The following is a 25869-nucleotide window of genomic DNA, read 5'->3' as shown; positions in this document are numbered from 1 at the left end:
ATCAGTAGTGAGGCTCCTCCAAACATTCAACATACTACGTTCGCATGATGATATTTTTTGCAAATTATAAATAGGATAAGGAATCATGTTCAAAAGATTCCGAAAAAAGGTTTGCATACATATTATCTTGAATAAAGCAAAATTTATTCTGTATTCATAGCAATAGAAGGGGAGATTCGGCCTTTCAAACGATTTTTTTGACTGCTTGATACGTTGATAGTTGATGGCTTGATCATTTCTTCAATTATGAATTACTTGATCATTTCAAATTTTCCAGGAGGTCGAGGTAAAAACAGATTCTTCCAGCAAGGATGAAGACGATAAACTAGAAAATTCTGTAAGTATGAGGTCTTTTGGTGTTCATTTAGCCAAAATATCGAGCGTATAGTGTGTATATATGTTTATTGTTTATTTACGGAAGTCAGCTACATTCTAGTGATTCTACAAGTCTCGTAATTAGTAACATCTACCGTATTATTGTTCTTTTTTGATGCATGAGTGCCATGCAACAATTTTTCCAACCAGGTAGGCCCTGGTACGTACATATTTAAATATAAACTGTATATTTTGACTCAAATAATCTAACCAAATTATCTGGCATACAAAAATATATATAATGATGAGTAAATTGGGTGCAACCAGCCAATATGCCTGTTGACAGATAATTTTGCTTATTCACTATATATGGTGTCATTAAACTCGAAAAAATATTCTAAACCCTATTTCAAGGTTCAAAAGTTTGTAATGAAATTCACACTTCATCTATAGATCAAGCATTTGATTGCATGATATGGCTCCTTTAGATTCCGAGACCATCATAAGCTTTGCAAACTTTACAAAAATATTGCAAAAATATTTGGAATATTTCTTAAGAGTTTTAGGAGTAATGGGATTGGCAGTACTCTCAATATAGATGATATTTGTAAAACTACAAAAAACTGACACCTTTGGATTGTGATAAACTTATACATATTCATTGTTTGGTGATCAATCCTGTCTAGTGGGAGGTGAATACACCAACTGATGCTAAAATGATTGTCAATTTTGGTGTTACAAGAGAGTATTTTAATTTGTATTGTGCTTAATTACTATGAAAAGTGAGATTGCTTCCATGACCAAAACATTGATATTATAAATTCCAAATGTTTTTTATATGCAAGGGTTTCATATGTCCATCATGCTACTGGGGTTTTTTAAGTGCTGAGGATTTGCAAGAACACTGGGAAAAGGCACATCAAGATGGTGTCTTACAGAATGCAGAGACAGCAACAAAGGTGAAGTGCAATATTTAGAAGCATGGAATAGATATTCAGAGTATACAAAGGTTATATTTTGGCATTGGACACCTAGTTGTCAACTTTTTTAAAACTTTCAACCCTAGGAAACATTAGGGTTGGTAAAAAATGGACAAGATTCATCAGGGATTTCAAATGAAGGTTCAAGCTCTCAGTTGTCATTTGATGAGGAATCTCATGGAAAAACAAATACTGAAGATATCTCATTACTGGATACCACCTTGAAAGACTTGGAAGAAAAATCTGCTGAAGTTGTCACTTTGCAACGTGAAATGAATGATATCAATGTTGAACTTAAGGTATTTACAGTGTTAATGACAAGCGGCCATACAGTATATATAGCTATAGCACATGCAGTCTTGGTTCTTTCCCGATTTTCATGTTTACTTACTGTATTTAGGTATGCAAACTTGTGTATGGTAAAAGCAATGAATTTCTTGCATAGTGAAAAGTTGTCCAATATGTTATTCCTAGTGAAGCTTATTTTAGATGCTTCAAGGTCTGCATTTTGCCTAGATGACATCTCTATTGGCAATGTCACTGATTAGTGATTAATGTTTGGTCTTGTCAATGGCAAACTGAAGTAAGCCTGTTGAATTGTATGTTGAACATTCTGTATTTTCACAGGAGGAAAAGTGGTACAGCAGCGCACTTAAAGAGGAAGTCGATAAACTTGAGGCTGAGAAGCAGGAAAGACTAGAGGCATATCAAGCCTTGGAACAGGTTTGGTACAATATCTGAACAATTAAAGAGCTGAACATTGTAGTTTTTTAAGCTTATGGTTTTTAATTTATTAATTGTTATATTATTTAGGAAAAACATAACTGTGAGAAAGAACACGATGAGAAATTGCGGGTGTTTGAACAAGAAAAGATTGCAGGTATTTGGTAGTCAAGTTAGTTCATGTTTATGTTAATACAGTTACATTAGTCATCACCAAATACCTGCAATCATGAAAATTATTCGTATCACATGTAGCATGCTTGTTCCACATGACGTTGTGCAATCTAATCATTTGCAGAAATGAACGAATTGAAAAAAAATCTTGTTCATGCTCTGGAAGCAAAGTCTGGAAGTCAAGAGGAACAACTCTCGTTGGTTCATAAATCATCGGAGATGAGCTCGGAAATTGTCGCTTTACAATCAAGACTGAAGGATGAAGAACAACAGAGAGTTTCACTTGAAGAAACCTGTGAAGGAATGAAAGTTAGTATCGATTATAGCGTACATCGTAGATTACACGGTAACTAAGTTTTGATTCTTGCAATATGAAGCTATCATGCTGTAAATCTCTCCCAAATCTCGTGGAAATAAGCTTGAAAATGACACAAATATCTAAGAAAGGTTGAAGACGTATGCGTTTGGAAATGATCATTATATGATTGCTATATTCCACCAATACATTTATTCCAGTTGCTCTTTGTTGTGTAGGGACAGTTGAACGAGAAAGGGAAAACAATTGATTATTTAGAGACACAACTGGCACAAAGGTACGTTCGGTGTCCCGTGTGCATCGAATGGATATTATCAAAGATTTTTGTTACACTGTAATCATTACATCTCGATCGTAAGAATACCTAAGAATACTGTACTCTGTATTTTAAAGGCCGACCGCTGAGCATGTGTCGTCTCTGCAGACGCACATTACGTCCCTAGAGGAACAGCTGAAAGTGACGAAAATGGAAAAGGATAACGAGAGACTGGAAATGAATGAGAAATACCAGAGCGCTGTTGAAACTTCTAAAAGGTATAGTATCAGTTTTTACTAAGGTGACAAGCTCACGAGGTTATATAAAACTCACTTCAACCATTCACAATTTTAGTTTTTCACAATGTCTTTTCTAATGAAAAGTAGACATAGTTTTATTTCGCATGCTCTTATTCATGTTTGGAATCTCGTTTGGACGAATGTCAGGATTTGGTCATAGACATATATAGTTTACGTTTTAAGACCTAACCGAAAACGACCAAGACGTATGTTTGACGTATGTTTTTCCTCTGCTCTCCTAACCATCCATCGAATATTGTATAAACAAGACTCTGCAATTCCCAACGACTCAGGCCCCTCGACCTGTCACGCACTTTTAATTAGATAACACTCGTTTTTGCACGTGCAGGAAAACGCGCGAAACTAAAAAGTTGTATACTGCGTTATTCCATATACCATTAGATTAGAGGCAAAAGTCAATGAACTGGTGATAGAAAAGTCGTCAAAAGTTGAACAATTGCAAAGGTACAATATATATGATCATTTCTATTATTAATATGTCCGTTCATGCCTCAAGTTATTGCACACGTAACTCTCCTAAGAACGTCAACAGACAGTGTGATTTATTTTTCCTTCGGCACTGGTTTATACTTCGTGTATGAAATGATTTTTTAGTCTGCAGACAGCTCTCGAAGCAGCTTCGGATTATCGTAAACAAGTTGAAGAAAATCAAGGAGAAAAACAGCAGCTGGTCTTGGCCACGAAACATGAGTTGAACCAGGTAGGTTTTTACTTCGTGGCTTAACGATTTACGACAGATGGAGGGTACGTACGGCAAAAATGGACAAACGGATAAATTTTATTGTTAAAGACACAAGTTGCTTTGAAAGAAAAAGAACAGTTTGTTGAATTTTTACAAAAACAATTGGAGGAAACGAAGGAGAATTACCAAGTCGAGGTGAGATGCGAAAAATTGGCAGACTGTCGTTTTGAATTTATTCTAAGTTTGTGATGTCTTTTTCAGCTGAAATCGAAAGATGAAGCGAAACAGGAAGTAAGACGGCTTCAGAATCTTTTTGAAGAGCAGGAAAGACAAAGTAATTCCAAGTATGTAATAATAAACATATGAAACAATAGCAAACAGATTTGGAGAGGACTGAAAATAGACGAAGTGGATTGAGTCGAAATTGTTCATTATTAGTATGGAACTATTTCATCCTCAAACGTGCACCAATTTTGAAGGCTATGCGTAGGCCCATCTTTTCTTTTTTTAACTTTCTCTTTAATCGTGATATGTAGAGAAAACAAAATTGTTGAACTAGAGAAATGCCTAGCCCAAAGTAAAGCAGATATTTCAAGAATGGAGGAAGAAAGAAATGATTTGATTCAAAAGGTGGAGATTTGTTATTCATAACGTATTGTTTGTTTAATACTCTACATTCATGAACTGTATTTTTATGAAATGTACCATTATTCTAGATCGAGGCTGGTGAAGGAATAAGCACAGCCATAAATCAGTTAAATCAAGAAAAGGTAATGCTCAAATTCCACAACAGTATCTTTTACCAAATATATTTTAGTGTTGATTTAATTCAGGGATGTTTCGAAGGTATAAACATGAATGTATTTGTACATCGAATTACTAGGATCAGCTCGAAGAGAGATTAAAGGATTGTGAAAACCAGATGGAGTCTCAAGTTAAAGAAAGTACAGCAAAAATGGAAGAATTACATAAGCAAAACAACGAGGTTATCGCTGAACTCTTTTGTATAATCACAAGGCGTCATTTTGATATCCCTAATTGTCATTTTCGTTGTCAAATCGTTGGTCCTTGCCTTGAGCGATATTTTCTGACACTTTAACACCGCCCAAACCAATTACCGCCATATGTATTGTTAATGTAGATTACTGAAGAATTAGAACAATCAAGACTGAATGAAGACAAAGTCTCCTTATCTCTGAAGGAAAAGTCAGACGAACTAGATAATCTCTCTCGGACTTTAGACGAAACTAAATCTTTACTTCAGGAAAAGGTATTTTTTTCATGTGCGATAACTCGATGCGCATATTGGAACACATCAATAAAAACAGTAAACCTGGGGAGAAAGTTATCGAGCGAGAAATCATAAGCCCTTCTTTCTGACGAAACCAAGGCTAAAGGAGAAGAAGTCTAAAACCTTGTCTTCTTTAGTTAATTTATATTCCATACATTATGTGTGTCGTCTCAGCCATTGTCCATTATATGACATCGATTACCTTGACCTAAATCGTATGTCCATGCAATGGTCGTAATATTGAGAAACAAATTTCATACTGAGAAACAACCAAAACAAACTTGAATAAGCATTTGCCGAAGAAGAAAACGGGTGCAGTCTCGAAGAGTCTGTAGTAAATATATTCTCTCTGTTTTTAGAGCGATACTTTGGTTGCTGTCGAGGCTTCAAAAGTTGCAGAGAAAAATGTCCTTGAGGAACAGAGAATATCAGTACAAGAAACTTTACAGCAGAAGATTGCTGAGCACTCTGCTTTACAGCAGGAAAATGCTTTGGTAAGTACAATACCCGCCATATATTTAGTGTAAGCGATGGCTATTGACATTAACACTGGATCTCCATTTCTTAATTCACTATTTAGGTTAAGGAACAGCTTAGTTCGTATAAGGAAGAATCTATTAGTCTACAATCACAAGTCTCGTCGTTTAAAACTGAACTGGATAGCAAAACTAAACAGTGCTCTGAACTTCAAGCAGAAATACATAGTAAGGTAACGATAAACGGTAAAATATTGCTTCGGTTGGGGGTAGGATCAAGTCTACTGTGTTGAATATCGCAAGAAGTTATTCAAAAAGTACAGGTCCCAGATAAAGATATTCTGAATAATTCATATCGATTTTTAATGACCTTCAGGCTCATGTGTGACATTGCTATCACTAGACAATTATGAAACTCTTTCCTAACTTTATTTGTCTATAGACATCCAGTTTAGAAACAGTACACAAGGAAAAAGAGGATATTGTCAACAGACATGAAATAACTATCCAGTCTCAAGCTGGAGAAATTAGTACTCTGAAAGAAAAACATGACTCGGTTAGTCTGACATAAATCAGATATAATTATAACGTATATCTTTAGACAAATGTGAAATTAGTTGTAAAAGCAGAGTTTTTGAGCAACTATCAATGATCCAAGAGAGAACAATTGAATGCTATGTCGTGCGGTAGTCTAATAGTTCTCCCGGTCATCATATAACTGCTATGCACTCTAAAACAGAAAAAGAGTTTAGACGCTAAGTCGACGTTTTGAACTGTTTTTAGGCTGTTACTGAAAATGCTGCCAAGATCAAGATTTTCGAAGAAGAAAAGCTACAACTTGAAGTTAGATTAAACGCACTTTCATCAAGCTTTAAAGAGAAGGTTCGTCGTGTCTTTTAAAAACTATTGAGACCAAAAGATATGAGAGCTAGAGGTTTAAATGTCTTTAGGATGAAGAACTCGTAACCCTTCAAAAGAATATGACCAAAATGGCTGAAGAGAAAGGCGCGCTACAAGAAAAACTGGAAACTAATGTGAAGGTTCGTGCGTTGATTTATTCATGTGAAAATAAACAATCAGGCGCAGGCATCTTCACATCAGAGTTTGAATATACGAATCTTAAATAGAATTTTTTCTTTCTCATAATATTAGAAATAGGGACTGAAATAATGTTATCACAGTTGTCAAGTGTTGAGTTTGCTGTGGTACTGGGGTTACTGAAGTAGATTGTTCATATAATTGGAAATGGGGAAGCTACAATGCCTATATAGTATACATACAACACAAAACAACACAGCACAGCACAGCCTATATTTTTTGTTGTTTTCCATGTCGTTTTTGGGTTTTACTTTAGACATTGGAAGAACGATCATTAGAGTTTGAACGGAAGTCCCAGGAATTTGAAGTCACAAAGGTATTTACTGTTTAATAAAATAGAACCAATCTCCTGAGCCATTCTCTTTCTTGGCACTGGCATAAAACCAATGACGTCTTAATGATATGACGTACGTCTTGTTTTATGAAAGTTTTCTTCTCATTTGAAAGGAATCACTTCAAACTACTGCAAGTGGTAAAGAAACCGAACTCAAAATCCAGCTCTCAGACTTAATGGCAAGTTTAAAATCGGTTAAAGAGAGGTTGAATTCGTCTGAGGTAAGAAAATCGTTTTTCATGAAATTGTGCATATAGCAATAGCTGCTTTCAACCGTATATGGCAAAAAAAAATACTCATCATACTATAATTGTTTGTATATTTAGTCAAAAACTGAAGAAAAGATAACAGAAATAGAAAATCTTAAGTCACAGGTACACATTTCATGATTTCAATCTCCAAAAATGAATTTCAATATGTTTGCAAAATTTTGATCCGCTATCAAAAGTATATGTACAGTAGATGGTAATAAACACTTATACTTGTGTAACTGTTACTGATAGTTCCTATAATCTCTCCAGATTGACCAATTGACAAAGGAAAAGATTTCACTGGCAGAAGAGAGCGCAAATGACGCCAAGGTACAGTAGGCAGCTAAGCAGTTTATTTGTTTTCCTGTTGGTGCATGCACTTCAGTTTGTCTCACTGGTCCGACTTAATTCCTGTCTGTGACTATATACTTTTCCTTTTACTGAGGAATGTTTTCACTGCGTATTGGGATTTTTCATGGATTTTGGGTTTCACCCAGTTTCACCTATGAAAAGCACCGTGGTGGAACTATTTATTATCGATACAATAGTATGTCGTAAACGCATGACCAGGCTGCCTATGCTATTATAGGACAATCATGACAAAGAGATATTGTATAGGTCAGACAGCATGGGACACATAGTCTCTTTTTAGCAATTAAGTTGTTATTCACACGCAAGTTAATGATATTTGAAATATATGCATGGGGCCAACGTTATAGCATGACGACAACATCATACCGACATTCGTCGTAACACCTGGCAAAAGCATAAACTGGCCAGACGAACCACGTATCAACGTTTCTTTAGTTGTTACATTGTAAAAATATATCCTTCTAATCTTGAACAGGCACACCAAGCCGAAATCAGAAATTACGAGTCAAAAGTTTTAGAATCAAACGAACTAATGAAGACGAAGGTATAAATAAATATGCATGCATGATAATGGTTGTAAAACGTTTTTATGATGCTGAATCCGACAGCCGATCTGTAGGTTTCTAATGATAGTTACATGTACATAAAGGCGGTTTTCCACTAGGCGAAATTTTTCGATCGAAAGTTTTTCGCTCGATTTTCTTTTCAATAGACCCTGTGCATAATGACGTAACAAGCAGTGGCGTAGCCAGCCCGAAAATTTAGTCATGCTATGCTAATTGTAATTGACTGCGAAAACAATGAATTTCTAAAGAAATGAATAATGTTAATAACATAAAATTTGCATAGCATGACTAAATCGTCAGGCTGGCTACGCCACTGGTAACAAGCCGTGATACTTGCAGGGAGTTCTGCTTTTAGTAATCACGGCGGGAAATTTTGAAGTTTGAATTTTTCGCCGTGACTATTAAAACCAAAATTCTCTGCAGGCGCCACGGCTTGATACGTCATTATGCATAAGGGTTATTGTGTGTTATCCGCTACGGTCAAATTCTCACAATTGAAAAGAATATCGGACGAAAAATTTCGTCGCTCGAAAAATTCCGCCTTGTGGAAAACCGGCCTAACATTTCGTCCAACTCTCGTCCCTCGACAAGAACGTCAGTCCCACGAAACGCGAAACTTTTTCCTGAACGGCCTTAGATGAATTCATATGCATTCAACGACATCAAATAGATTACAGCATTCTCACCTTTTTAGGATGCTGAGTGTCTGGAATTACAAAGCTCCTTGGAAAGAAAGGACGAGCAGTTGCAGGAGCATCGACAGAAAATTGAGGTCAGGAATTTGCTGAATATTCACACCCAGCGTTGCATATATCGCCGTGTCATGACATCATGTTTATCTACTCCGCAATCATCCTCGTTTATTTAATTCTATGTTATGTTTGTAAAACTTGATTCTATGTTGATGCGAGTCTGAAACCTTAGATACACTGTACGAGAAGGGAAACGCCGAGGATCTCATCAAATACAGTCGAAACTGGACTAGATATTTTACGGCATTGGGTAAAGTTATTATTGTGTAAACTTTCATTCAGGCCCAAGAGCAACAATTAAGGAAACCTTGTGAAAGCTGTATTGATTACGACAAAAAATTATGTCGCTCGCAAGAGTTGTTAAATCAAGAAAAAAAGCTGGTGGGTGAGAAAGAGAAGGAGCTATTAGCAGCTCAAGAGAAAGCTGCGGTAAATATTTTTATTTGCGTTATCACAGTGATTCCATAATAACTATATTGACTCGATGATTCCTTATCAGGACAATGCTTATACATGGCACACTCATTTTTTCAATGAGTGTAAGTAGGGCTCTTACACTGATCGTTTGTAGCGCATAGTAGCAAAACCATATATGTTTTGCCTCATCAAAATATTCTGTCTATTTACATAGGATGTTGCTAAACAAATAGCTGTAATCGAGGAGGAAAAGCAAAGGTCATCTCTTGAAGGGCAGGAAAACGAAGCAAAACTCCGGGGTGAAATAGATAGAATTTCTCAGGTGCATTTTTATATTCTGACTTGCGGAATTTGTATTCTTTATTATTTATCATAAACAAAAGATAGCTTAATAATTATGCATTGAGTAACGGAGTCTTCATTCTCAATCTTTTGTTATATATATGTTTATTTCCTTTTTGCAAATGTAATTATCGAGTAAAATTCTTCATCTTCACAGGAAAAATCCGCTTTGGAAAATGAAGTTACCGAACGAAATAGCAAACTAGACGAGGCGAAATCTTCACATGACCAGCTTAGGAAGCAAATTGTAAGTTTTCAAAAATTGGCAAAATATGAATTCAAATCTCGTTCATACAGGAAAGCAATGTGAAGCGACAATTTTCTATATCTCTGAATTTAATTTGTTTAAAGGAAAATCTCGAAGAAGAGTTGAAATTGAGAGAAAATAATTTGAACGAAAAGGATCAAGTTAAGTAAGTCTGTCAATGTTATCTAGCACTAGATATGGTCAGGCTGCGTGCAGTATAAATTGGAAAATTTTCTTCTGGACTCTAGTGAGAAATCTTCAGGTTTATACATGCCAGTGATGCTTTATTAAATAGCAATTCATCAGTTCTGCATGAACTCGCCTACCCAAAGTAGATCATTAAACCAATACGAGATTCTTTTATTTTTCTAAAATATCAACAGCTGAACTATAAAAACTATAAGGCGTTTTTGGTAAACTGTATGATGTGAAGTTTTTTCTAAAGTTTCAGATGTATGGTATGAACATAGAAATAATACCCCATATTTTTCTCTCATGCATGCAAGCTACAATATGAATCACCGTGTAACTAAGATTTCGGATCCTCGTGCACCATTAGGGATAATTATATCATGATAACATGCAATGATATAAGGTCATTATGATCGTGTTTGCAGAATTGATCTTGAAACTCAAATATCATCGTTAGAAAAAGACGCTGAGAATGAACGAATACGGAGACAAAAGGTTTGTGAAATTACAGCTGAAACTCGAATTGATCGATATTAAATATTATCATTGTTGTTTGTTTTTCCTTATGACTGTATAGGTAGTTGATGAAATGGGCGAGAAAGAAAAGCTTTTGATAAATCAAAAACTGGAGGTTCAAAACCAAGTAGAAATCTTGGAGACGAGCTTAGCAAAGGTTCAGTTTTTGTCTTATAACACGGATTTTAGAGTTAATTTAGAAGCTAGAGTTTAGGATCATTTATACTGAATCTTACGTAATATTCGTTCATTTTTTACTTCAGGCAAAAGAAGACCTTGAAGACAATAAAGAGGCGTCAAAGAGAGCCCAAAATATTTTGAAAACCGAAATGGACAATTTGTCTGAAAAATTGGTAAGGAGTAATTTAATTATAAATTCGCTGGCGTGCTATTGATGAACTGTCGTTGGAGATGTGTTTTACTTGTTTGATTCAAAATTCGTATAACTTTTATTTATTCATTTGGTAGAAAAACGAGGTGGAAGCTAGGGAACAGTTGAAACTAAAGCTCGAAGACACAGAATCTAGGCTGAATACGAAGCTCGCTGCAGCTAATGAGAATCTAGTATCAGCTAGAAATGACGTCTCAAAATATGAAACAAAAATGAGAAGTCTCGAAGATTTAGTTAAACAAAAGGAAACGCAACATTTCGAGTTGAAAGGCGAGATGGCAGGTAAAAATCTAGTGAGCTAGTCGTTATTTATGTTTGTTGATCATGCAGGCCGATTAGCGAAGGTTTCGGTGAATGCCGAGGACATTTAGCTACTTCATAAGCTGCTGGAAGGATAGTTCATCAGACCATAATAAAGCCATAATCATTTTTCACTATTTATTTGTTTAAAATCTAGTACTTGAAGCAACGATCGAAAATAACCACGACGAGAAACGTAGCCTGTTAGAAAGGTAACAAGATAATAGGGTATAGCTAAAGTCCTGAAAACGAGGCTGTAAGGTTATCCCTATTATCCCCATCGCTGTTGTAACGCGAAAAGCCTACGTGAGAAGACAAATCACACTGAGCCGTAGGATCCTGTGTGTTTACTACAAGAAAAATTCCTGGTTTATGACAACCTCGTTTATGCCAATCGTGTATCTACTCCACTTCCATTCTTTACTTTAGGTGCATCGCAGCAGAAGACAACTGCAAGAAATATCAAAAAACAATCGAACAATTAAATAGAAATATTGAAGAATTAAATTCGGCCATGGTTGAGTTAGGACAAGAAAATCAAAATTTGCAAGTTGTGCAAAACATGCGAAACAATCGCAAATGGGAGAATGATAAGGATGCTGTACAATGTAATAATTGTTCAAAGAAATTCACCGTTAGCGTTAGAAAGGTAAAATTATTTTGTTTTCTCGCCTTTCCTCACGCCCTACTTCAACTCACCCATGCACCATGACCTAATAACTTCCTTGCGTCACCTTACCTTACCTTACCTTACCTTACCTTACCTTACCTTACCTTACCTTACCTTACCTTACCTTAACCTCACTTCACTTCACCTCGCCTCACCTTACCTCACCTCACCTCACCTTACCTCACCACATCTCACCTTGAAGTGCCATGACTTCAACCTACCTACTCTAACCTCATCACTGCAATGACCTCCCTTACTTATCATTACTTCATTTCATATGTATGCAATCGAAACTCGTATCCCTTCCAAGCCGATCTAATAATATATTTTCCCTCTATTTTAGCATCACTGTAGAAATTGTGGGTAAGCATTTCTCGTTCGTTTATCGATTACGTAATAATGGGTTTTTACATTACTATCATTAATTGTAAATTCATTTTATAAAGAATATGGCATTTTTATTTTTTAGGTCAATATTTTGTAGCGAATGTACGGCAAAAACTGCGACCGTAGCTGGCAGTAAAAAAGCTGCGAGAGTTTGTGAATCTTGTTATAATGAACTTAACGTTCCTGTTCGGGTGGGTATATTTTAATACCTTAATTTTTATGTTGTAATACTGTGGTTAGAAAATTTTCGACACAAAACGTTCAACCTATATCTAGTATACACATTGATATAGTCGCTACTCACATATTTGACTGTCGTGGCTCGAAATTTTTTCTTTTTATATTTAGTCATATTCACTGAACTCAACGAATTCTTCATGATACTTCGTGCGTGGAGAGAAATATTCATTCGTTCCAGTGCGTCCTTGATGTAGTCTTGAGATAATTGCTGGAAACGGGATTTATAGTTATGTTCATTGAGTACTCCAAAAGATCTGTTATATAACAGATGAATAGAGAAAGTGAGAAACTGCAGCGTATAACGCATTATAATGTTGATTTATCTGCAATGATAATTTATAACATACACCCACACACGAGAAAAGACGAACGAGATAGTTTATTCTTTAGGCCGGCGTTTTTTATACTAATATTATATACACTCTTTTTATAATTACGACACGGGAAGCTTCTATGTCGACTCAGTCATTGATTTCGCGCGATTTCTGGTCAAGCTAGCTGCTGTGTCTGTATCCTAAAAGCACACAGGGTGTGAAAGGGAAATTGTGTTTTTGTTGATCAATATTGACCATAAGAGATTCATTTCATAATCATTGGCAAGATTTAAGGTAAAACAATGAAAATCAAGCTCTCTTTGTTCGTGAAAACATGAAATCCTTACGAGAAAAATCAGATTTCCCACTTAATTAATGAGTTTTAGGGTAGTGAGCTTTTAGAATACAGGCGTTAGATCGGTTACAAATTAACCATCAAATTTCATCTGTAAAATTCACCTGTTGTTTGAATTGTTCGTTTCCTTTACCGTTAGGTTTTGATAATTCATTTAAAGGTGTAAGAACTGAGTGAACTGTTTTAACCAATCACATTGTTAACGAGACTGATAATATTTTCAGGACCGGATCAGATAAGCAATAATAAATGCACCATTAACCATTGGATATTTTAATTTATTAAACCTTTTTCGTATGTAAAAATCGGTGGATAGAACGTTAGACGAGTTTCAAATTTGCGCCTTCAAATATATTTAGTACTGTAAAATGAGTACGTTTCGACTGTATTTTACATAGTCAATCTGTTAAATAACTAACATTATTTTTCTCAAAGTGGAAGACTTGTTCTGGAAAATCGATGCCCCCAGGCACAAAACAACGTTTTTTAAAAAACATATTTGAAAAGAAAAGAGTTCATAATGTCAGACGTTTCGATGTAGTTGCAACGTCTTCAGAAACCAAATTAGGACGTGGTGACTGGTGAATAGTTCGAACTTTATTATTGAGAAAAATACTGAAATACTCGTTGATATTTTAAAGTGGAAGACGCAAGTTGTGCAATGCATTATGGTAATGTTGTTCGGGAAGAACTTCGAATTTACTTTGAAATTTAAGTTTAAATTTTAAAAATTTAAAAGAAATATATTTAAAATGAGTGGTGGGTTACCAAGAAGAATTGTTAAGGTAAAAGTAAAATATAGGTAGAAATCTAAAGCACGCGTACCATGTTATAGTAAATCAAAAGGGCTTTGTAGTGATTTTACAGGATTTTGTTCGGTTCCAAACACAGGAAACTCAAAGGCTACTAGCAGAACCTGTCCCTGGAATAAAGGCCGTACCACATGAAGAAAATGCTAGATATTTTGATGTAATTGTCGATGGTCCAAAAGAGGTAGGTTGGATAATGAGCCGTTGTGTCATGTCATCGAAACTTGAAACAGATGAGATGTATTGTTTGTTTTCTATTTCTAATATATTCCGGCGTTTCCAGCAAAAGTCGAAAGACACACGCTTGCAGGCGAACAATTTTCCGAAATACAAAAATTTTTCATCGTATTGTTTTCGCCTATCGTTCTTGCCCCACTTGCAAATTAGCTTTTTTGCAAATTCCAATGCTTTCGCATTTGTATTTGTATCCGCCTTGGAAAAATGGCATTGCAAAACCTTGTTAAAGTCATGGTTTATCAGGGGTTATGTGCACTTACATAGAGATACAATGAATGAAAAGCAGCATCATACTTGGATTCTCTGTTCCAGCAGCTCTTGCTGTAATGCTAAAAATTTTATCAACCATATCTAAAAATAGACATGTCAACCATATTGTACACTAACAATACCCTGGAATAACACATGTATCAACAAAATTGCTTCCCAGGGACATTGGCTTTTAGGGAGGCCTTTTTAATATACCACAGGTATATGTTTTAATATACCACAGGTATATGTGATATAGTTATATCATTTCAGGATGCAATATAGAAATTGGCTATGCAGGCCAACTTCTGTCCATTAGATGGGGTACAACACCAATTGTAAGGGATATTAGCATTTATCTTCATTTGAAAAATTATTTGTCAGAGCCTCAGTTTAAACTCCAAACATCAACATACACCAAAAGATTTACAATTGGGTACCTATGTATATACATAATTCCCCAAAGTTTTAACTGATACCTAAATTTGCATCCCTTGTGTAGCACATCCCCCCCCCTCCATCTGCTTTTAGTGCATCTCCCTTTGATACATTTGTAACATCCCAGTTTTCTGGCTTTAGATTTCCTTATGTTCAATTATTTTCAACTTATTCACTTGGTAAATTTAACATTTTTTAGTCGCCATTTGAAAAAGGTTGCTTTAAACTGGAGTTGTTTCTACCAGAAGAATATCCAATGTCACCTCCAAAAGTTCGTTTTAATACTAAGATTTATCATCCAAATATTGATAAACTTGGTCGAATCTGCTTGGATATTTTAAAAGGTGACCTTTCTAAACTGTGTATGATTGCTAGACACTTTAGCTATTACAGTATTTGAAGCTCTGTATGAAATTGCAGTACTACTTGTTTGATTTCTGGACAAACATTGATACCATGATGATGATACCATCTATTATTTACCCTGAGGATTTGTATTTATTATTACACTGAAATCCCTTGAGATGAATGACAGCAATTTTTCACACATGAAAATCCTTTTTGTTTTAGATAAATGGAGTCCAGCGCTTCAAATTCGAACTGTTCTCCTCTCTATCCAAGCATTATTAAGTGCCCCTAATCCAGATGATCCTTTAGCCAATGATGTAGCAGAACAATGGAAAACAAATGAAGCGAAGGCTATTGAAACTGGTAGGACAAATATGATATCAAATCACAATACATCTTTTCTTCAATTGAACGTTTTTATTGTTCAAGTGTCGTCTTAAAATTCTAATTTGATTTCAGCTCGACAGTGGACTCAAATGTATGCTGTACACAATGCAAGCTGATGCTAAAATAACACAAAATATGAACGGAAGATTTGTAGTTATATCATATTGTGATAATATTATGTAGGATTACTGTACACCATGGTTTAACTCATCTACTCACAAACGAACATTGATTTGTAAAAAAGGCCAACCGCCACCTATAAGGTTTCGTTAGGAACTCTAGAACAGCAAACGATGGTCAACCTACAGCCAGGGCCGACACAAGCGCGATAATTGGAGCCTTCCCCCTCCAATTATCGCATCTAGTTTCGACCCTGCGTACAGCCATACCGGAGTAAATAGCTCCTGTGTTACAGTTTTGAAATATCAAGAACATTTCTCCTTTATTTCATGTGTAAAAATTTCATCCGACGTTTAATAACGTATGAACGCCGGTAAGGCCGAAACTCCATTGTAGCAGCAACAAAAACATTGTAGCGGAAAAATTGTTGATGGCTTTAAAATCGAGGAATATTCCTCATCGTGAGAAAAGCTGGGGACGCTGTCGATTGTTTGCGGAGAAAAGATGCCTCGCTGTCATCATTGTATTCCTAATGGTATTCATAATGTGTCGGCAAACGCGCTACGCGAATGTTGACATGTAGCTGGCCATACTTAAGCAAAAAAGAGACATTCCTTTTTCCGTGAATATCGACACCTCTGTTAGAGTTGACCACCATTTGCTTCATAAAAAACTCGGGATGAGATTATGAGAAATAAAAAGTCTCTAAAAAATTTTACTTTTAAATCTCCGTACAGATAAGAAAAATTTCCTTGACAAGTTTTCTCTGTTGACTAGTTTTTCACACACAAGCATTTGAAGACAAGTATTTTTCACAATTTATTTGCATTCCTATAAACGCATTTACCTGTCCTTTGGGACTTTTCTTTGTTGCTCGTACGCAAACGAAAATATTGAAACTTGTTAATCCTTTTTGCGAGCAAATAAAACTTGACAATGATAATATTTGTGAAGGAAAACTTTCTCGTCTCTCCGGGGCTTGGCACGACCACAATGTGATGGCAATTCCCTCAAAACAACTGACCTTCTATTCTATTGTTTAGATATTAATCTTTTTGAAACTTTCGCTTTTGTTGCTAACCTATTGTGTTAGCTTCATCACCCGGTCCGCACTTGTTATGTGGAATAATCTGATATTGCAATATAAATTTGTATACATGAATTGTGAACTTCTGGTTGATGTATATCCTTGCGCTAATTCATTCGTATTATCGTTTTTCTGGGTATAAGGTTAGAGCATGGTCAGGTTGGCTTCATCGGATATTGCTTTATTCCATAGAGCGATGCCCTACAAGTAACAACCTGTGGTCGGTTGTATGAAAACGCAGTTAACTTATATTAACTGTAGTTAGATCCTCGATCTTTCATTCTTGACCAATAATAGCCTCGTTTCCATGTTTGCCAGTTTTAGCATGCCTTGTAAATATTGCATCTTTCCTGCATAAATTACCACTTTCTAAACCCTAATCTGCAAGTAACATGAGTAACTTCTTTGAAACTTCGGATGAATTTAAATTACGAATATTTTGATAAAAATGACCACTGGCCCATACCGGTCGCTCCCAGTGTTCGCTCCCTGTGAATGACGTGTATCCATTGACCCTTATTCCTAATCCTATATATAGATCAGCAATATCCCGAAGCTCCTTGCGATTATTTTTAGTAATTTGGCGAATTTGGCGGTCAAAATTTTTTAGAAGAAGAAGCGTGGCTGAGTAATACTTGATGTAATAAATCATGAAGTTATATTCTTTTGCCTTTTCCATGAGGTATGGGGAACCTTTAATGCAATAAAATGTAGTTTAATGTTTTTAGTTTCTTAAAATCTGGTTTCTTATTTTGGATTTTTACTGGGGATTGCAGAAACTTCATAGTATGTCGAGATCAATAGACCACGCCGTTTGCAATTGCATTTCGACTATTTCAACCTATACATTTTCGAAGATCTCGCCTTCGAAGAAACGTAGTTTAATAGTAAACTATCTCTGAACTGATGTAATGGTACTAGTTTGATGAATATATATTTATACGTTTTATGTTAAATTCGATGGATTTTTGTAGATTTTTAAAGTAGTAACTTAGTTTTTAAGTCCTTTGGCTTGAGATGTTAAAGCTCCTAATACATTTGCTATGCAGTGTTGAGTGCTCTTCATATGAGCCAGACCAACCTGGTTATTAAGAGTTAGTCGCTTTATTTTGTGAATTAGCCTGCTCAATAATTATGTTAAATAAAAACTGTGAAGTTGCTTAAAACATTTTTATGTAGCTAAGGCTGCTAAGCTAAAGACTTCTTTGCCTTAACCACCTTGGTTTGTTGGGCTTGTCCTGCAAGGCTGCAACCATACTGCAACAGCCCTTAAAGGCGATACTAGTTTTTTATTGGAACATATGGATTTATTATAAATATTATTTCTAAAATTTCCATGTGCATTGCATTTTTATTGTATTTTATGGAGAAGTCGTCAGAAAATGGAAATTTCAGTAGGGAGGTGGAAATGTTGTAACCTAATTGACTTGAACCCCAGACAATTTGCTTGCCAATTTTGAATCTTCACAGACATTTGCCCTGTTTTAAAAGTGCCATAAAAACCTAAGCTTGTAACTCACTTTAACTAGTTTCCTGCTGTGGATTTGCAAAATGCAACGTCCTTTGATTGCATGATTACTTGCACTATAGTTCTGTGTGCAAATATTTTTAGATTTCCATTTAATAATGTTTTCTTACTATGATAACTGTTAGTTGAAATTATTAAATTTATTTGTTCTAGAGTATACCTCTGTGTTGTTTTGATTGGTTTAAGTTATGCCATTTACATCAATGAAGAAGCAAATGATGTTGTTCAGGCAATACTTAAGCACTTTGATGAAAACCCACAAGATTCTAGATTTGAACAAGTTATCTTCATCCCTTCTGATAAATGTCATCTTTTCCCAAAGGTATGCACTTGAACTCCTTTTTCGCAATGTATAGGCTGTACAATCTAGAATTTATCTACATAAATTTAGGTAATTCATTTACAGATAAATACATCAGATTTGTTGGGATTACATTGTGTCTATTTAGATGAAGATGTGAAATAATTTATTTCAAACTGACAAATCGTGTCCTGAAATCCTAGCAAAATTATAATTAGAAATATCAATTGTTAGGTGTTTGTTTGGTGTCCGATGAGCCGATTTAAGCTTGAATTGAGATGTCCAGAGCATAATGAACCATTAAAAATATCACGTTGGATGGGAAACTTGAAGTCTGAAGGCAGTGACAATCCCAGACTTGTATATGATATTGGAGGAAATATATTGTTGATTCAAAGACACTACAGTTGTACAAAAAATATGGAAGGGAGTCATGGCAGCGGTCATAGGTAAGCCTTCAATAAGTCCTGTTGTTTTGCTTTTGCTCATTAGCTGGCTCTACTCTGCCACTGATCAGGAATATCATCTGGCATTTGATACATCCTAGGAGTGTCTGCACAACTTTAACAATTAGACTCATATGTTATAATCATATGTCTTTTACTATAAAATTCAAATAGAAGAAGAGAGGGACTTGTTGATTGTGTTGCTAGTGTAATTTTTAAAGCAAATTCATAAAACAAATTCATGCCCCTCTTAGCTAGTAGTAGAAGGCAAGGGATGCAGCTGCTCCCAAATTTCAGCATCTCTGTTGTAATGAATTTACTTTTCAGATACATGTCTGCGGCTGTGGAAGTCATGCAGCAACTACCTGGCTATGCTCGTCAGTCATTTCCTATTGAGATCCACTTTAAGTCAGCTGTGTCCAGGCAATTGTTGGACTACCTCTTAATTCAAGTTCAACAAGGGACAAACTTTATGAAAATATGTCAAGGTACTGTAATGTTTTGCAATATCCCTCTTTGTTCTGAGGCTGTACATTTTAATAAAATGAAGTTAACACTGATGAAACATTTGGTGACAAACACTAGATCTTGTCCATGCTGAGTCTCACAAGAAATTTGAATTTAAGTTATTTAACATGTACCTACTTTTAGCACACTTTATCACCTAAAAATATATTTGAGCCTTAAAACTAGCAACTGCAGGCATTTCAAAATTTATAGGCCTACTTCTGAATGGCACAAAAGGAGGTCAAGACATAACCAGGGGTTGTAGCAACAAACGGTTTCTCATCAGATATGTTACAGTATGTCCTAGGACAAACTGGTTGCAAACACCATTATCTATTGCTTTTTACCCTAGGTATTGGTTCAATGAATTTCCGTGAATATATCGCTCGTCACTTCAACCAGCCGAACAGAGAAGGGAGTTCGGAAGACATCGAGAGCGCATTTTATCAAAACTTTCTCTATTCGTTCCCAAGTAACGACAAACTCATGCATCTCTTCCTGAGCTACTACGACAAAACCAAGGACTTACTTGAACAAGACATGCGTAGTCATATTGGGAATATTCTCATATGTGATCATACCTTTAAACTGGGCAGTCACATCGGTGAGAGATCCAGCCGTAAAGAGCCGACCGATGGTCAGTTTGACAGAGCCTTTATTGGCCTAAATGAGTACGGTGAAGTGATGTTTTTGAGGTTGACAAGAGATGCAGGCTTTGAACAAATTGAAGATCTCCTACAAGACTTTAAACTTCGGCTTTTGAGTGAAGGTACTGTATGCTCGTATAGTATGCTTGAGTTTTATCTTATTTTATTTTTTACTACATGATGGACATGGTGTTTTGCTCATGAAGCTAAGTTTAAGCAGCACGTTTTGCCTGTTTTCATCTGCACATGATATATTCGCGGTATGTGGCGGGTATAACACCAAGCATATAGGCATAGCGTCCATAGGTTGGTTCAGATTCACTTTTTCGGTAGATCGCATGCATGTCACAGGCGTGCAGATCAGCAGATATATAAACCAGGGCTTATTAGGTTTGCATGGAAGTCAGAAAATTTTAACATCTTTCTAGGTATTCAACTCGAGCTCATTTTGGTGGAGGATTGCTGCGTGGCTCAGGATCACTTCACGAATATCTTTGGAAATGTGCCTGTTAAGCTTAGTCCGTTCCATGCGACTCAGCGTGTTGTCGAGTCTCTCCCACCATGGTTTAAAGAGATCAAGAGATTTGCAAAGGATTTCCGGTTGGTGTTTCGCGCCAAGGATGATCGCAATGAGGAAAGGACAATGAACACTCCTGAGGGGAATACAATCTGTGATAATCTCGAGCAATTCATGGCAAGGTAACTTCAAAATATTTCCCTAGTGCGTCGGCTGTGTACCTGATCCCAACGCATAACGTAATCCAAAAATTCAATTTTAGGCCAATCTTCTTTGAATATCCACCTTACCCTTAACGTTTTTGTGAATCGCAGGTGGTCCAATAAACTACCCGAAGAGACGATTGAGCGTATTCATGATCTTCGAGAACACATCGACCGCGGTTGTTTGTCGGGCATACCACCTGGAGAAGGGACAGAACGTAATGAACGTCTACACGAGTTTCTCACAGATTCTCTGCTCTGTGCTGCCAAGTCTTTGTCTCCTGAACTTGCCATAGCTATCCTAGCTTATGTTCTCTATGTCTGGAACTGTCAACGCAAATGTAGGAAACACAATAGTAACTGCAGGTAAAGCTATACATGCATATATAGTGTGGGTAAAGGCCTGCTCGCAGATTCGTTTCGCTTCTGACGTATAGAATGTACATTGCCAGTCAACAGACTATAAAAATTCTTCAGAAATAAATTGGTTCCGAAAAAAATTGGGTCTGGTGAACAGACATTAACAAACAATTATTATCATTTAAAATCTTTCGATAACTGAAGTCGTTTCGGATCGTCTTCACTTTAGAAGACGATGAAAGTCTAGTGAAACTGCATTAAATATAGAGGTTCAGAGGGTCTTAATTTCGAGTGGAATTATACAAACTTCAAATTCAAGCCAGGAACAGTTGATGGAAAAATGAGTCAACTATCGGTCCTCCAGCAGGAATTGAACGTACGCTTTTGCGATGAACCAAGTGCCAAAAATCATCATTGAATTACCTGCATTAAATATAAACTTTTTTTAACTCGTAAGGGTCGTTCCAACCATCCCGATAGAAACGAAGCAACCTTTCAGCTCCACGGATATTTACAAAATGTGTTTAAAAGCGGACGGCAAGTTGAATACGGAACTCATCTGGAGTAAAGCGGCTGAGCTTGGTATTCATCAGTTTATCCAAGTCGAGTTTGAATCGGTCTCTGACGTCGCGTGTTTAGAGAATGAGAACTTGGTGAAGTATGCCATAACAAGAGCTTTGCATTTGCAAGAAATCTTCAATTTAGTCGCCCAGAAATGTGACAAAAAGAACCTGAATGTTGTCGAGTTTCCGTATTATTGGGTGAAAGGATACAGCTTTTTACTAAGGTAATAAAAACCTACTGTACTTGCTCGAGGTTAAATGCGTTTTAAATACTTCGTTCGTTGGTTTAAAAGTGCAGAACCAATGTACGTAGTTGACCTACCCTCAAAACAAATGAATTTCCCCTGCAGATGTGCCACAACGGAATGTTCTGATATTCTCAATAACGAGGCGGAGAAAATAATCAACCTTGATGCTTTGGAACGAAATCTTGCTTCTTTTGGATTGGAAAGAAATATCGTTCCTTCGGATGGCAACTGCTGTTTTTCGAGTATCATATCACAGTTATACAAGATTAAAGAAAATGAAACGATTTCCAAGGATTATAATGAGTTTGTTACAGAATTAGGTAAACTAAAACTGCTGGTTGATCAACCGCGAGGAATTGGTATAGTTAAATTACACTTAAAAATCTTTTCTAGGTCTGTACAAAAGTATTGAAGAAGACACAGGAACCCTTCGAGAATTGTTTACGAAAGAGGTAGCGAGCAATTTAGATACGTACAAGAAATGGATTAATCTGCCTGACACTGAAACTCAATTTGAGATCGAGCAGTTCTCGAAGCCTGGTTGGTTTAGCTCAGATATTGGAGATCTTTGTGTCATGGTTTGCAGTCGTATTGTGCAAGCTCCTATCGTTGTTATCACGTCATACATGCACGCACCATACTTGCCCTTTCTTCCAGAGAAATTATCATCTTCTCAACCGTTGTTTATTGCTTTTGATCACACGGCACCTGGTCATTACGACTCCACAAAAGGTTTGTATTAAATGGTTTGTTTCGAAGTTGTGTGTGTAACTACTTGATTTTTTATAGTTCATGTAATAGTAGCAATGAATATTGCTGTAGTTAGAAGCATCATTTTGTGTGTTCCGATCTTGTCCACGTGACATGTGCGTGTTATTTATCGCATCCCGTATACTTTACTTACAGAATTGTGTTTACCTTCCTCGAAGAACATTTCAGGACTGAAATGTTCGTGCGGAAAGAGTCGTAAAGGCGATAAAGAATCTAATACGAAATCTTGCTCGGAAACGGAGCCAGGTCAATCCAAATGCTCGTGTTTCAAACATGGCCAGGCATGCAGCAGATTGTGTCGCTGCAAGGATTGTTCGAATCCTTTGAACGAGAAACAAAGAAAGTTTCGTCCCGCAAGAAAGAACAGAAAAGCTTGTATGTGTGGTAATGGAAGGAAGGTATGCATGACTTATAATTGTTTAGTTCGTATACAAGAATTTGAAATTACGCTGTCATCCAGTGTTAATTAAAAGTATTATACATGAAGTATTGATCTGTCTACAATATCGACTCTTACTACACGCCTAAAAACGCTCAGGTTGATGCAAGTTAATTGATATAAACAGGATGGAGCAATGTTGTGCTGCCCACATTGCTCAGAGTTGTTATCAACATTGAACAATATTGTTGAAACTGAATCGGGTGTAACAATATTGTTCAATATTGATAACAACTCTGAACAATGTGGGCAGCACAACATTGCTCCATCCTGTTTGTATCAACTTGCATCAACCTGAGCGTTTTTACTTGTGTAATTTATAATTAGTCAGAGATAAATTTTTAGCCCTTATTTTCTGAGAGGGAAATGGTCAATCATATGTTAATATACGTAATATGTTCTGTGCGCTGGATAGTAAATATATAAATATCTCCTTTTTATGTATTTGTAAAAAAAACAAATTTCCCTCAGGAAAGTGACGGCGAGTTCATTTCATGTAAAGATAAGGATCATCGTAAATCAAAGTGTCCGTGTTTGAGAGACAACGTGGGTTGTACCAGCGACTGTAGATGTCGTCATTGTGGTAATATTTATAACTCTCCTGATGATCTTCCTGGCAAACGCGACGCTGAAGAAGAACCTACCACGTTTAAAGGAAAGGTGAAACGAAGAAGAAGCAATCCTCAGGTTAGTTGTTCTGAATGTTCTCTATATTCAATCTCCTGGAGTTTCACAGGGGTGATATTCAATTATTTAGTCGAATACACAATTACGTTACGCGAAGCAATATTGGCAAGATCTTTTGCCAAACCTACTCAGAAGCCAACAATTTATAAGTTGACGCCTTGCGGTAACTCATTTGACTATTTTTGTAAAGATAAACCGGCTCAACCAGTAAGTGCGTTAGGGTGAGATTGTGTGTTCTTATCCCTTCCCTGGTTACTTGATCCAATCTATAGTGGTAAATAATTAACCATGTACTTATTATATACATGTAGTCTTACAAAAGAATCAAAGGAGCAGTGTTTGCCTCGAACCAGGACGGTGAACTTTCCTCGGGCATCTGGACCGAACTCGAGACCATCATGTTAGTCGTCATCCAGGAAATCCTTTTCCTCACTGACCTGCCTTCCGAGCCCGCAAACATCACTTCTCTGTATCAGTTCATCGCAGCTTCAGAATATGTTACCGAGATAAAACTTCCTATCGTGAAGAAAGAAGCCATCGAAGTGGAAGCAAAGCTTCAAGAGATGGTCGCCAAGCAACAGCTGATGTTAGCAGGATTAAATCCTGAAACAGTGACGGTCAGCGAAGTTGAGATGGCTACTGTTTAAGATTGTTTTTAACATTTTTCATTTGGTAACGTGTTTTTATATGTTCATCTTACTTGCTACGTTGTATACAGACCTGTATATTCACCTGAATAACTTACCTTAGGGCTTTAATATAGAGAAAAGAGAATGAACTTTGCAATAAAGAGTATGCATTTTAACTACTGATCTAAATCTCCAATATTTCTTTCTTATTTCGAATATTTTAGGGTATTAATACAAGTTCTGGTGTTTTTTGTAATCGTCAGTCCACTGACCAATTGTTTTAAGGTCAATATTTTAGTACTTCTTGGAAAATGACCTCGTTTTGGACAATAGATATAAATAAATACGAAGTTCGTGTGTCTTACAGTCTTGGAATCTTTAATTTTGTTCTGCCGCATCAGGATAGTAGTTGATAGTTTATTCTGAAAAACATCATTTCCTTATTTCTAATTTTTTTTGGATAGTCGTTGCAGCCCTCATGTAGTCCTTATATCATTATCTTACTGGATACGTTTTACCTGAAACTCTCAAGATGTAATAAACTGTATTACTTGAACTCTTAGGGGCTGTTTACATGAGCCCGGTTACCCGAGATTCAACGAAGCGTGAGAGGACTTTGAGGTAATATTGAAATAAGTCTTTATGTCACAAACAAGCACATGCTATTGTTGTGGTGATTATACGACTGCCAGGATCATGTTATCTGCTCATTTCAATTCCTCAAAATCATCTCACGCTTCGTTGAATCTCGGATAACCGGGCTCATGTAAACAGCCCCTTAGGCCGGTTTTCCACTAGGCGAAATTTTTCGACCGAACGAAATTTTCCGCTTGATTTTCTTTTCAAATGTGAGAAATCGACCGTGGCAGATTCCCTTGACCGGTCACAATTGAAAAGAAAATCGAGCGAAAAATTTCGTTCAATCGAAAAATTTCGTCTAGTGGAAAACCGGCTTTGGGCCGGTTTTCCACTAGCGATATTTTTCGCGCGAAGCGACATTTTACTCTTCTTCCAGAGCTCTCAACTGCAATCACCTGGAACAAATTGCTCAAATACAAAAGAATAAAGTCG

At 36.3% G+C, this 25869-nt stretch overlaps 3 protein-coding genes across 3 annotated transcripts; all 3 read left to right on the top strand.

Annotated features, from left to right (window-relative positions):
- The first annotated feature begins 17 nt into the window (after positions 1-17).
- On the top strand, positions 18-13633 carry LOC114530601 (early endosome antigen 1-like). Its single transcript, XM_028552190.1, has 41 exons — positions 18-109; positions 278-337; positions 1161-1274; positions 1382-1594; positions 1923-2018; positions 2109-2175; positions 2317-2501; positions 2727-2785; positions 2902-3042; positions 3466-3528; positions 3679-3784; positions 3875-3961; positions 4028-4110; positions 4303-4396; positions 4483-4536; positions 4650-4751; positions 4908-5036; positions 5417-5551; positions 5638-5766; positions 5976-6089; positions 6317-6415; positions 6484-6573; positions 6888-6947; positions 7079-7186; positions 7292-7339; positions 7487-7546; positions 8064-8132; positions 8849-8926; positions 9189-9335; positions 9538-9645; positions 9823-9912; positions 10017-10078; positions 10530-10599; positions 10682-10777; positions 10884-10973; positions 11089-11293; positions 11469-11523; positions 11741-11960; positions 12325-12344; positions 12451-12559; positions 12717-13633. Exons 1-41 carry the CDS (start codon positions 86-88, stop codon positions 12747-12749), a joined length of 3972 nt encoding a protein of 1323 aa, XP_028407991.1. The 5' UTR covers positions 18-85; the 3' UTR covers positions 12750-13633.
- A 325-nt stretch (positions 13634-13958) lies between these two features.
- On the top strand, positions 13959-17049 carry LOC114530662 (ubiquitin-conjugating enzyme E2 N). The gene is made up of 5 exons (XM_028552261.1): positions 13959-14062; positions 14169-14270; positions 15210-15354; positions 15581-15721; positions 15818-17049. The coding sequence occupies exons 1-5, from the start codon at positions 14030-14032 to the stop codon at positions 15859-15861; spliced, it is 465 nt and encodes a 154-aa protein (XP_028408062.1). The 5' UTR covers positions 13959-14029; the 3' UTR covers positions 15862-17049.
- A 429-nt stretch (positions 17050-17478) lies between these two features.
- Positions 17479-25120, top strand: LOC114530624. The gene is made up of 13 exons (XM_028552217.1): positions 17479-17634; positions 18634-18802; positions 19016-19230; positions 19555-19715; positions 20087-20503; positions 20810-21080; positions 21213-21467; positions 21919-22248; positions 22375-22592; positions 22666-23004; positions 23179-23441; positions 23954-24169; positions 24481-25120. Exons 1-13 carry the CDS (start codon positions 17603-17605, stop codon positions 24814-24816), a joined length of 3222 nt encoding a protein of 1073 aa, XP_028408018.1. The 5' UTR covers positions 17479-17602; the 3' UTR covers positions 24817-25120.
- The last annotated feature ends 749 nt before the right edge of the window (positions 25121-25869 follow it).

The sequence above is a fragment of the Dendronephthya gigantea genome, unplaced genomic scaffold, assembly GCF_004324835.1.
Source record: "Dendronephthya gigantea isolate DGI-Jeju-01 unplaced genomic scaffold, DenGig_1.0 000064F, whole genome shotgun sequence".
NCBI lineage: Eukaryota > Metazoa > Cnidaria > Anthozoa > Malacalcyonacea > Nephtheidae > Dendronephthya > Dendronephthya gigantea.
The sequence above is the reverse complement of the archived record's forward strand: the minus strand, read 5'-3'. Positions and strand labels throughout refer to the sequence as shown.

Coding starts and splice junctions, on each gene's coding strand:
- LOC114530624 (XM_028552217.1), top strand. CDS start 17,603: ATGAAGTTATATTCTTTTGCCTTTTCCATGAG. Junction 20,504..20,809: donor ACTTCGGCTTTTGAGTGAAG/GTACTGTATGCT, acceptor ACATCTTTCTAG/GTATTCAACTCGAGCTCATT. Junction 21,468..21,918: donor AAACACAATAGTAACTGCAG/GTAAAGCTATAC, acceptor TTAACTCGTAAG/GGTCGTTCCAACCATCCCGA.
- LOC114530601 (XM_028552190.1), top strand. CDS start 86: ATGTTCAAAAGATTCCGAAAAAAG. Junction 4,397..4,482: donor GAAATGATTTGATTCAAAAG/GTGGAGATTTGT, acceptor CCATTATTCTAG/ATCGAGGCTGGTGAAGGAAT. Junction 6,948..7,078: donor AGGAATTTGAAGTCACAAAG/GTATTTACTGTT, acceptor CTCATTTGAAAG/GAATCACTTCAAACTACTGC.
- LOC114530662 (XM_028552261.1), top strand. CDS start 14,030: ATGAGTGGTGGGTTACCAAGAAGAATTGTTAAG. Junction 14,063..14,168: donor TACCAAGAAGAATTGTTAAG/GTAAAAGTAAAA, acceptor TTCCAAACACAG/GAAACTCAAAGGCTACTAGC. Junction 14,271..15,209: donor TTGTCGATGGTCCAAAAGAG/GTAGGTTGGATA, acceptor AACATTTTTTAG/TCGCCATTTGAAAAAGGTTG.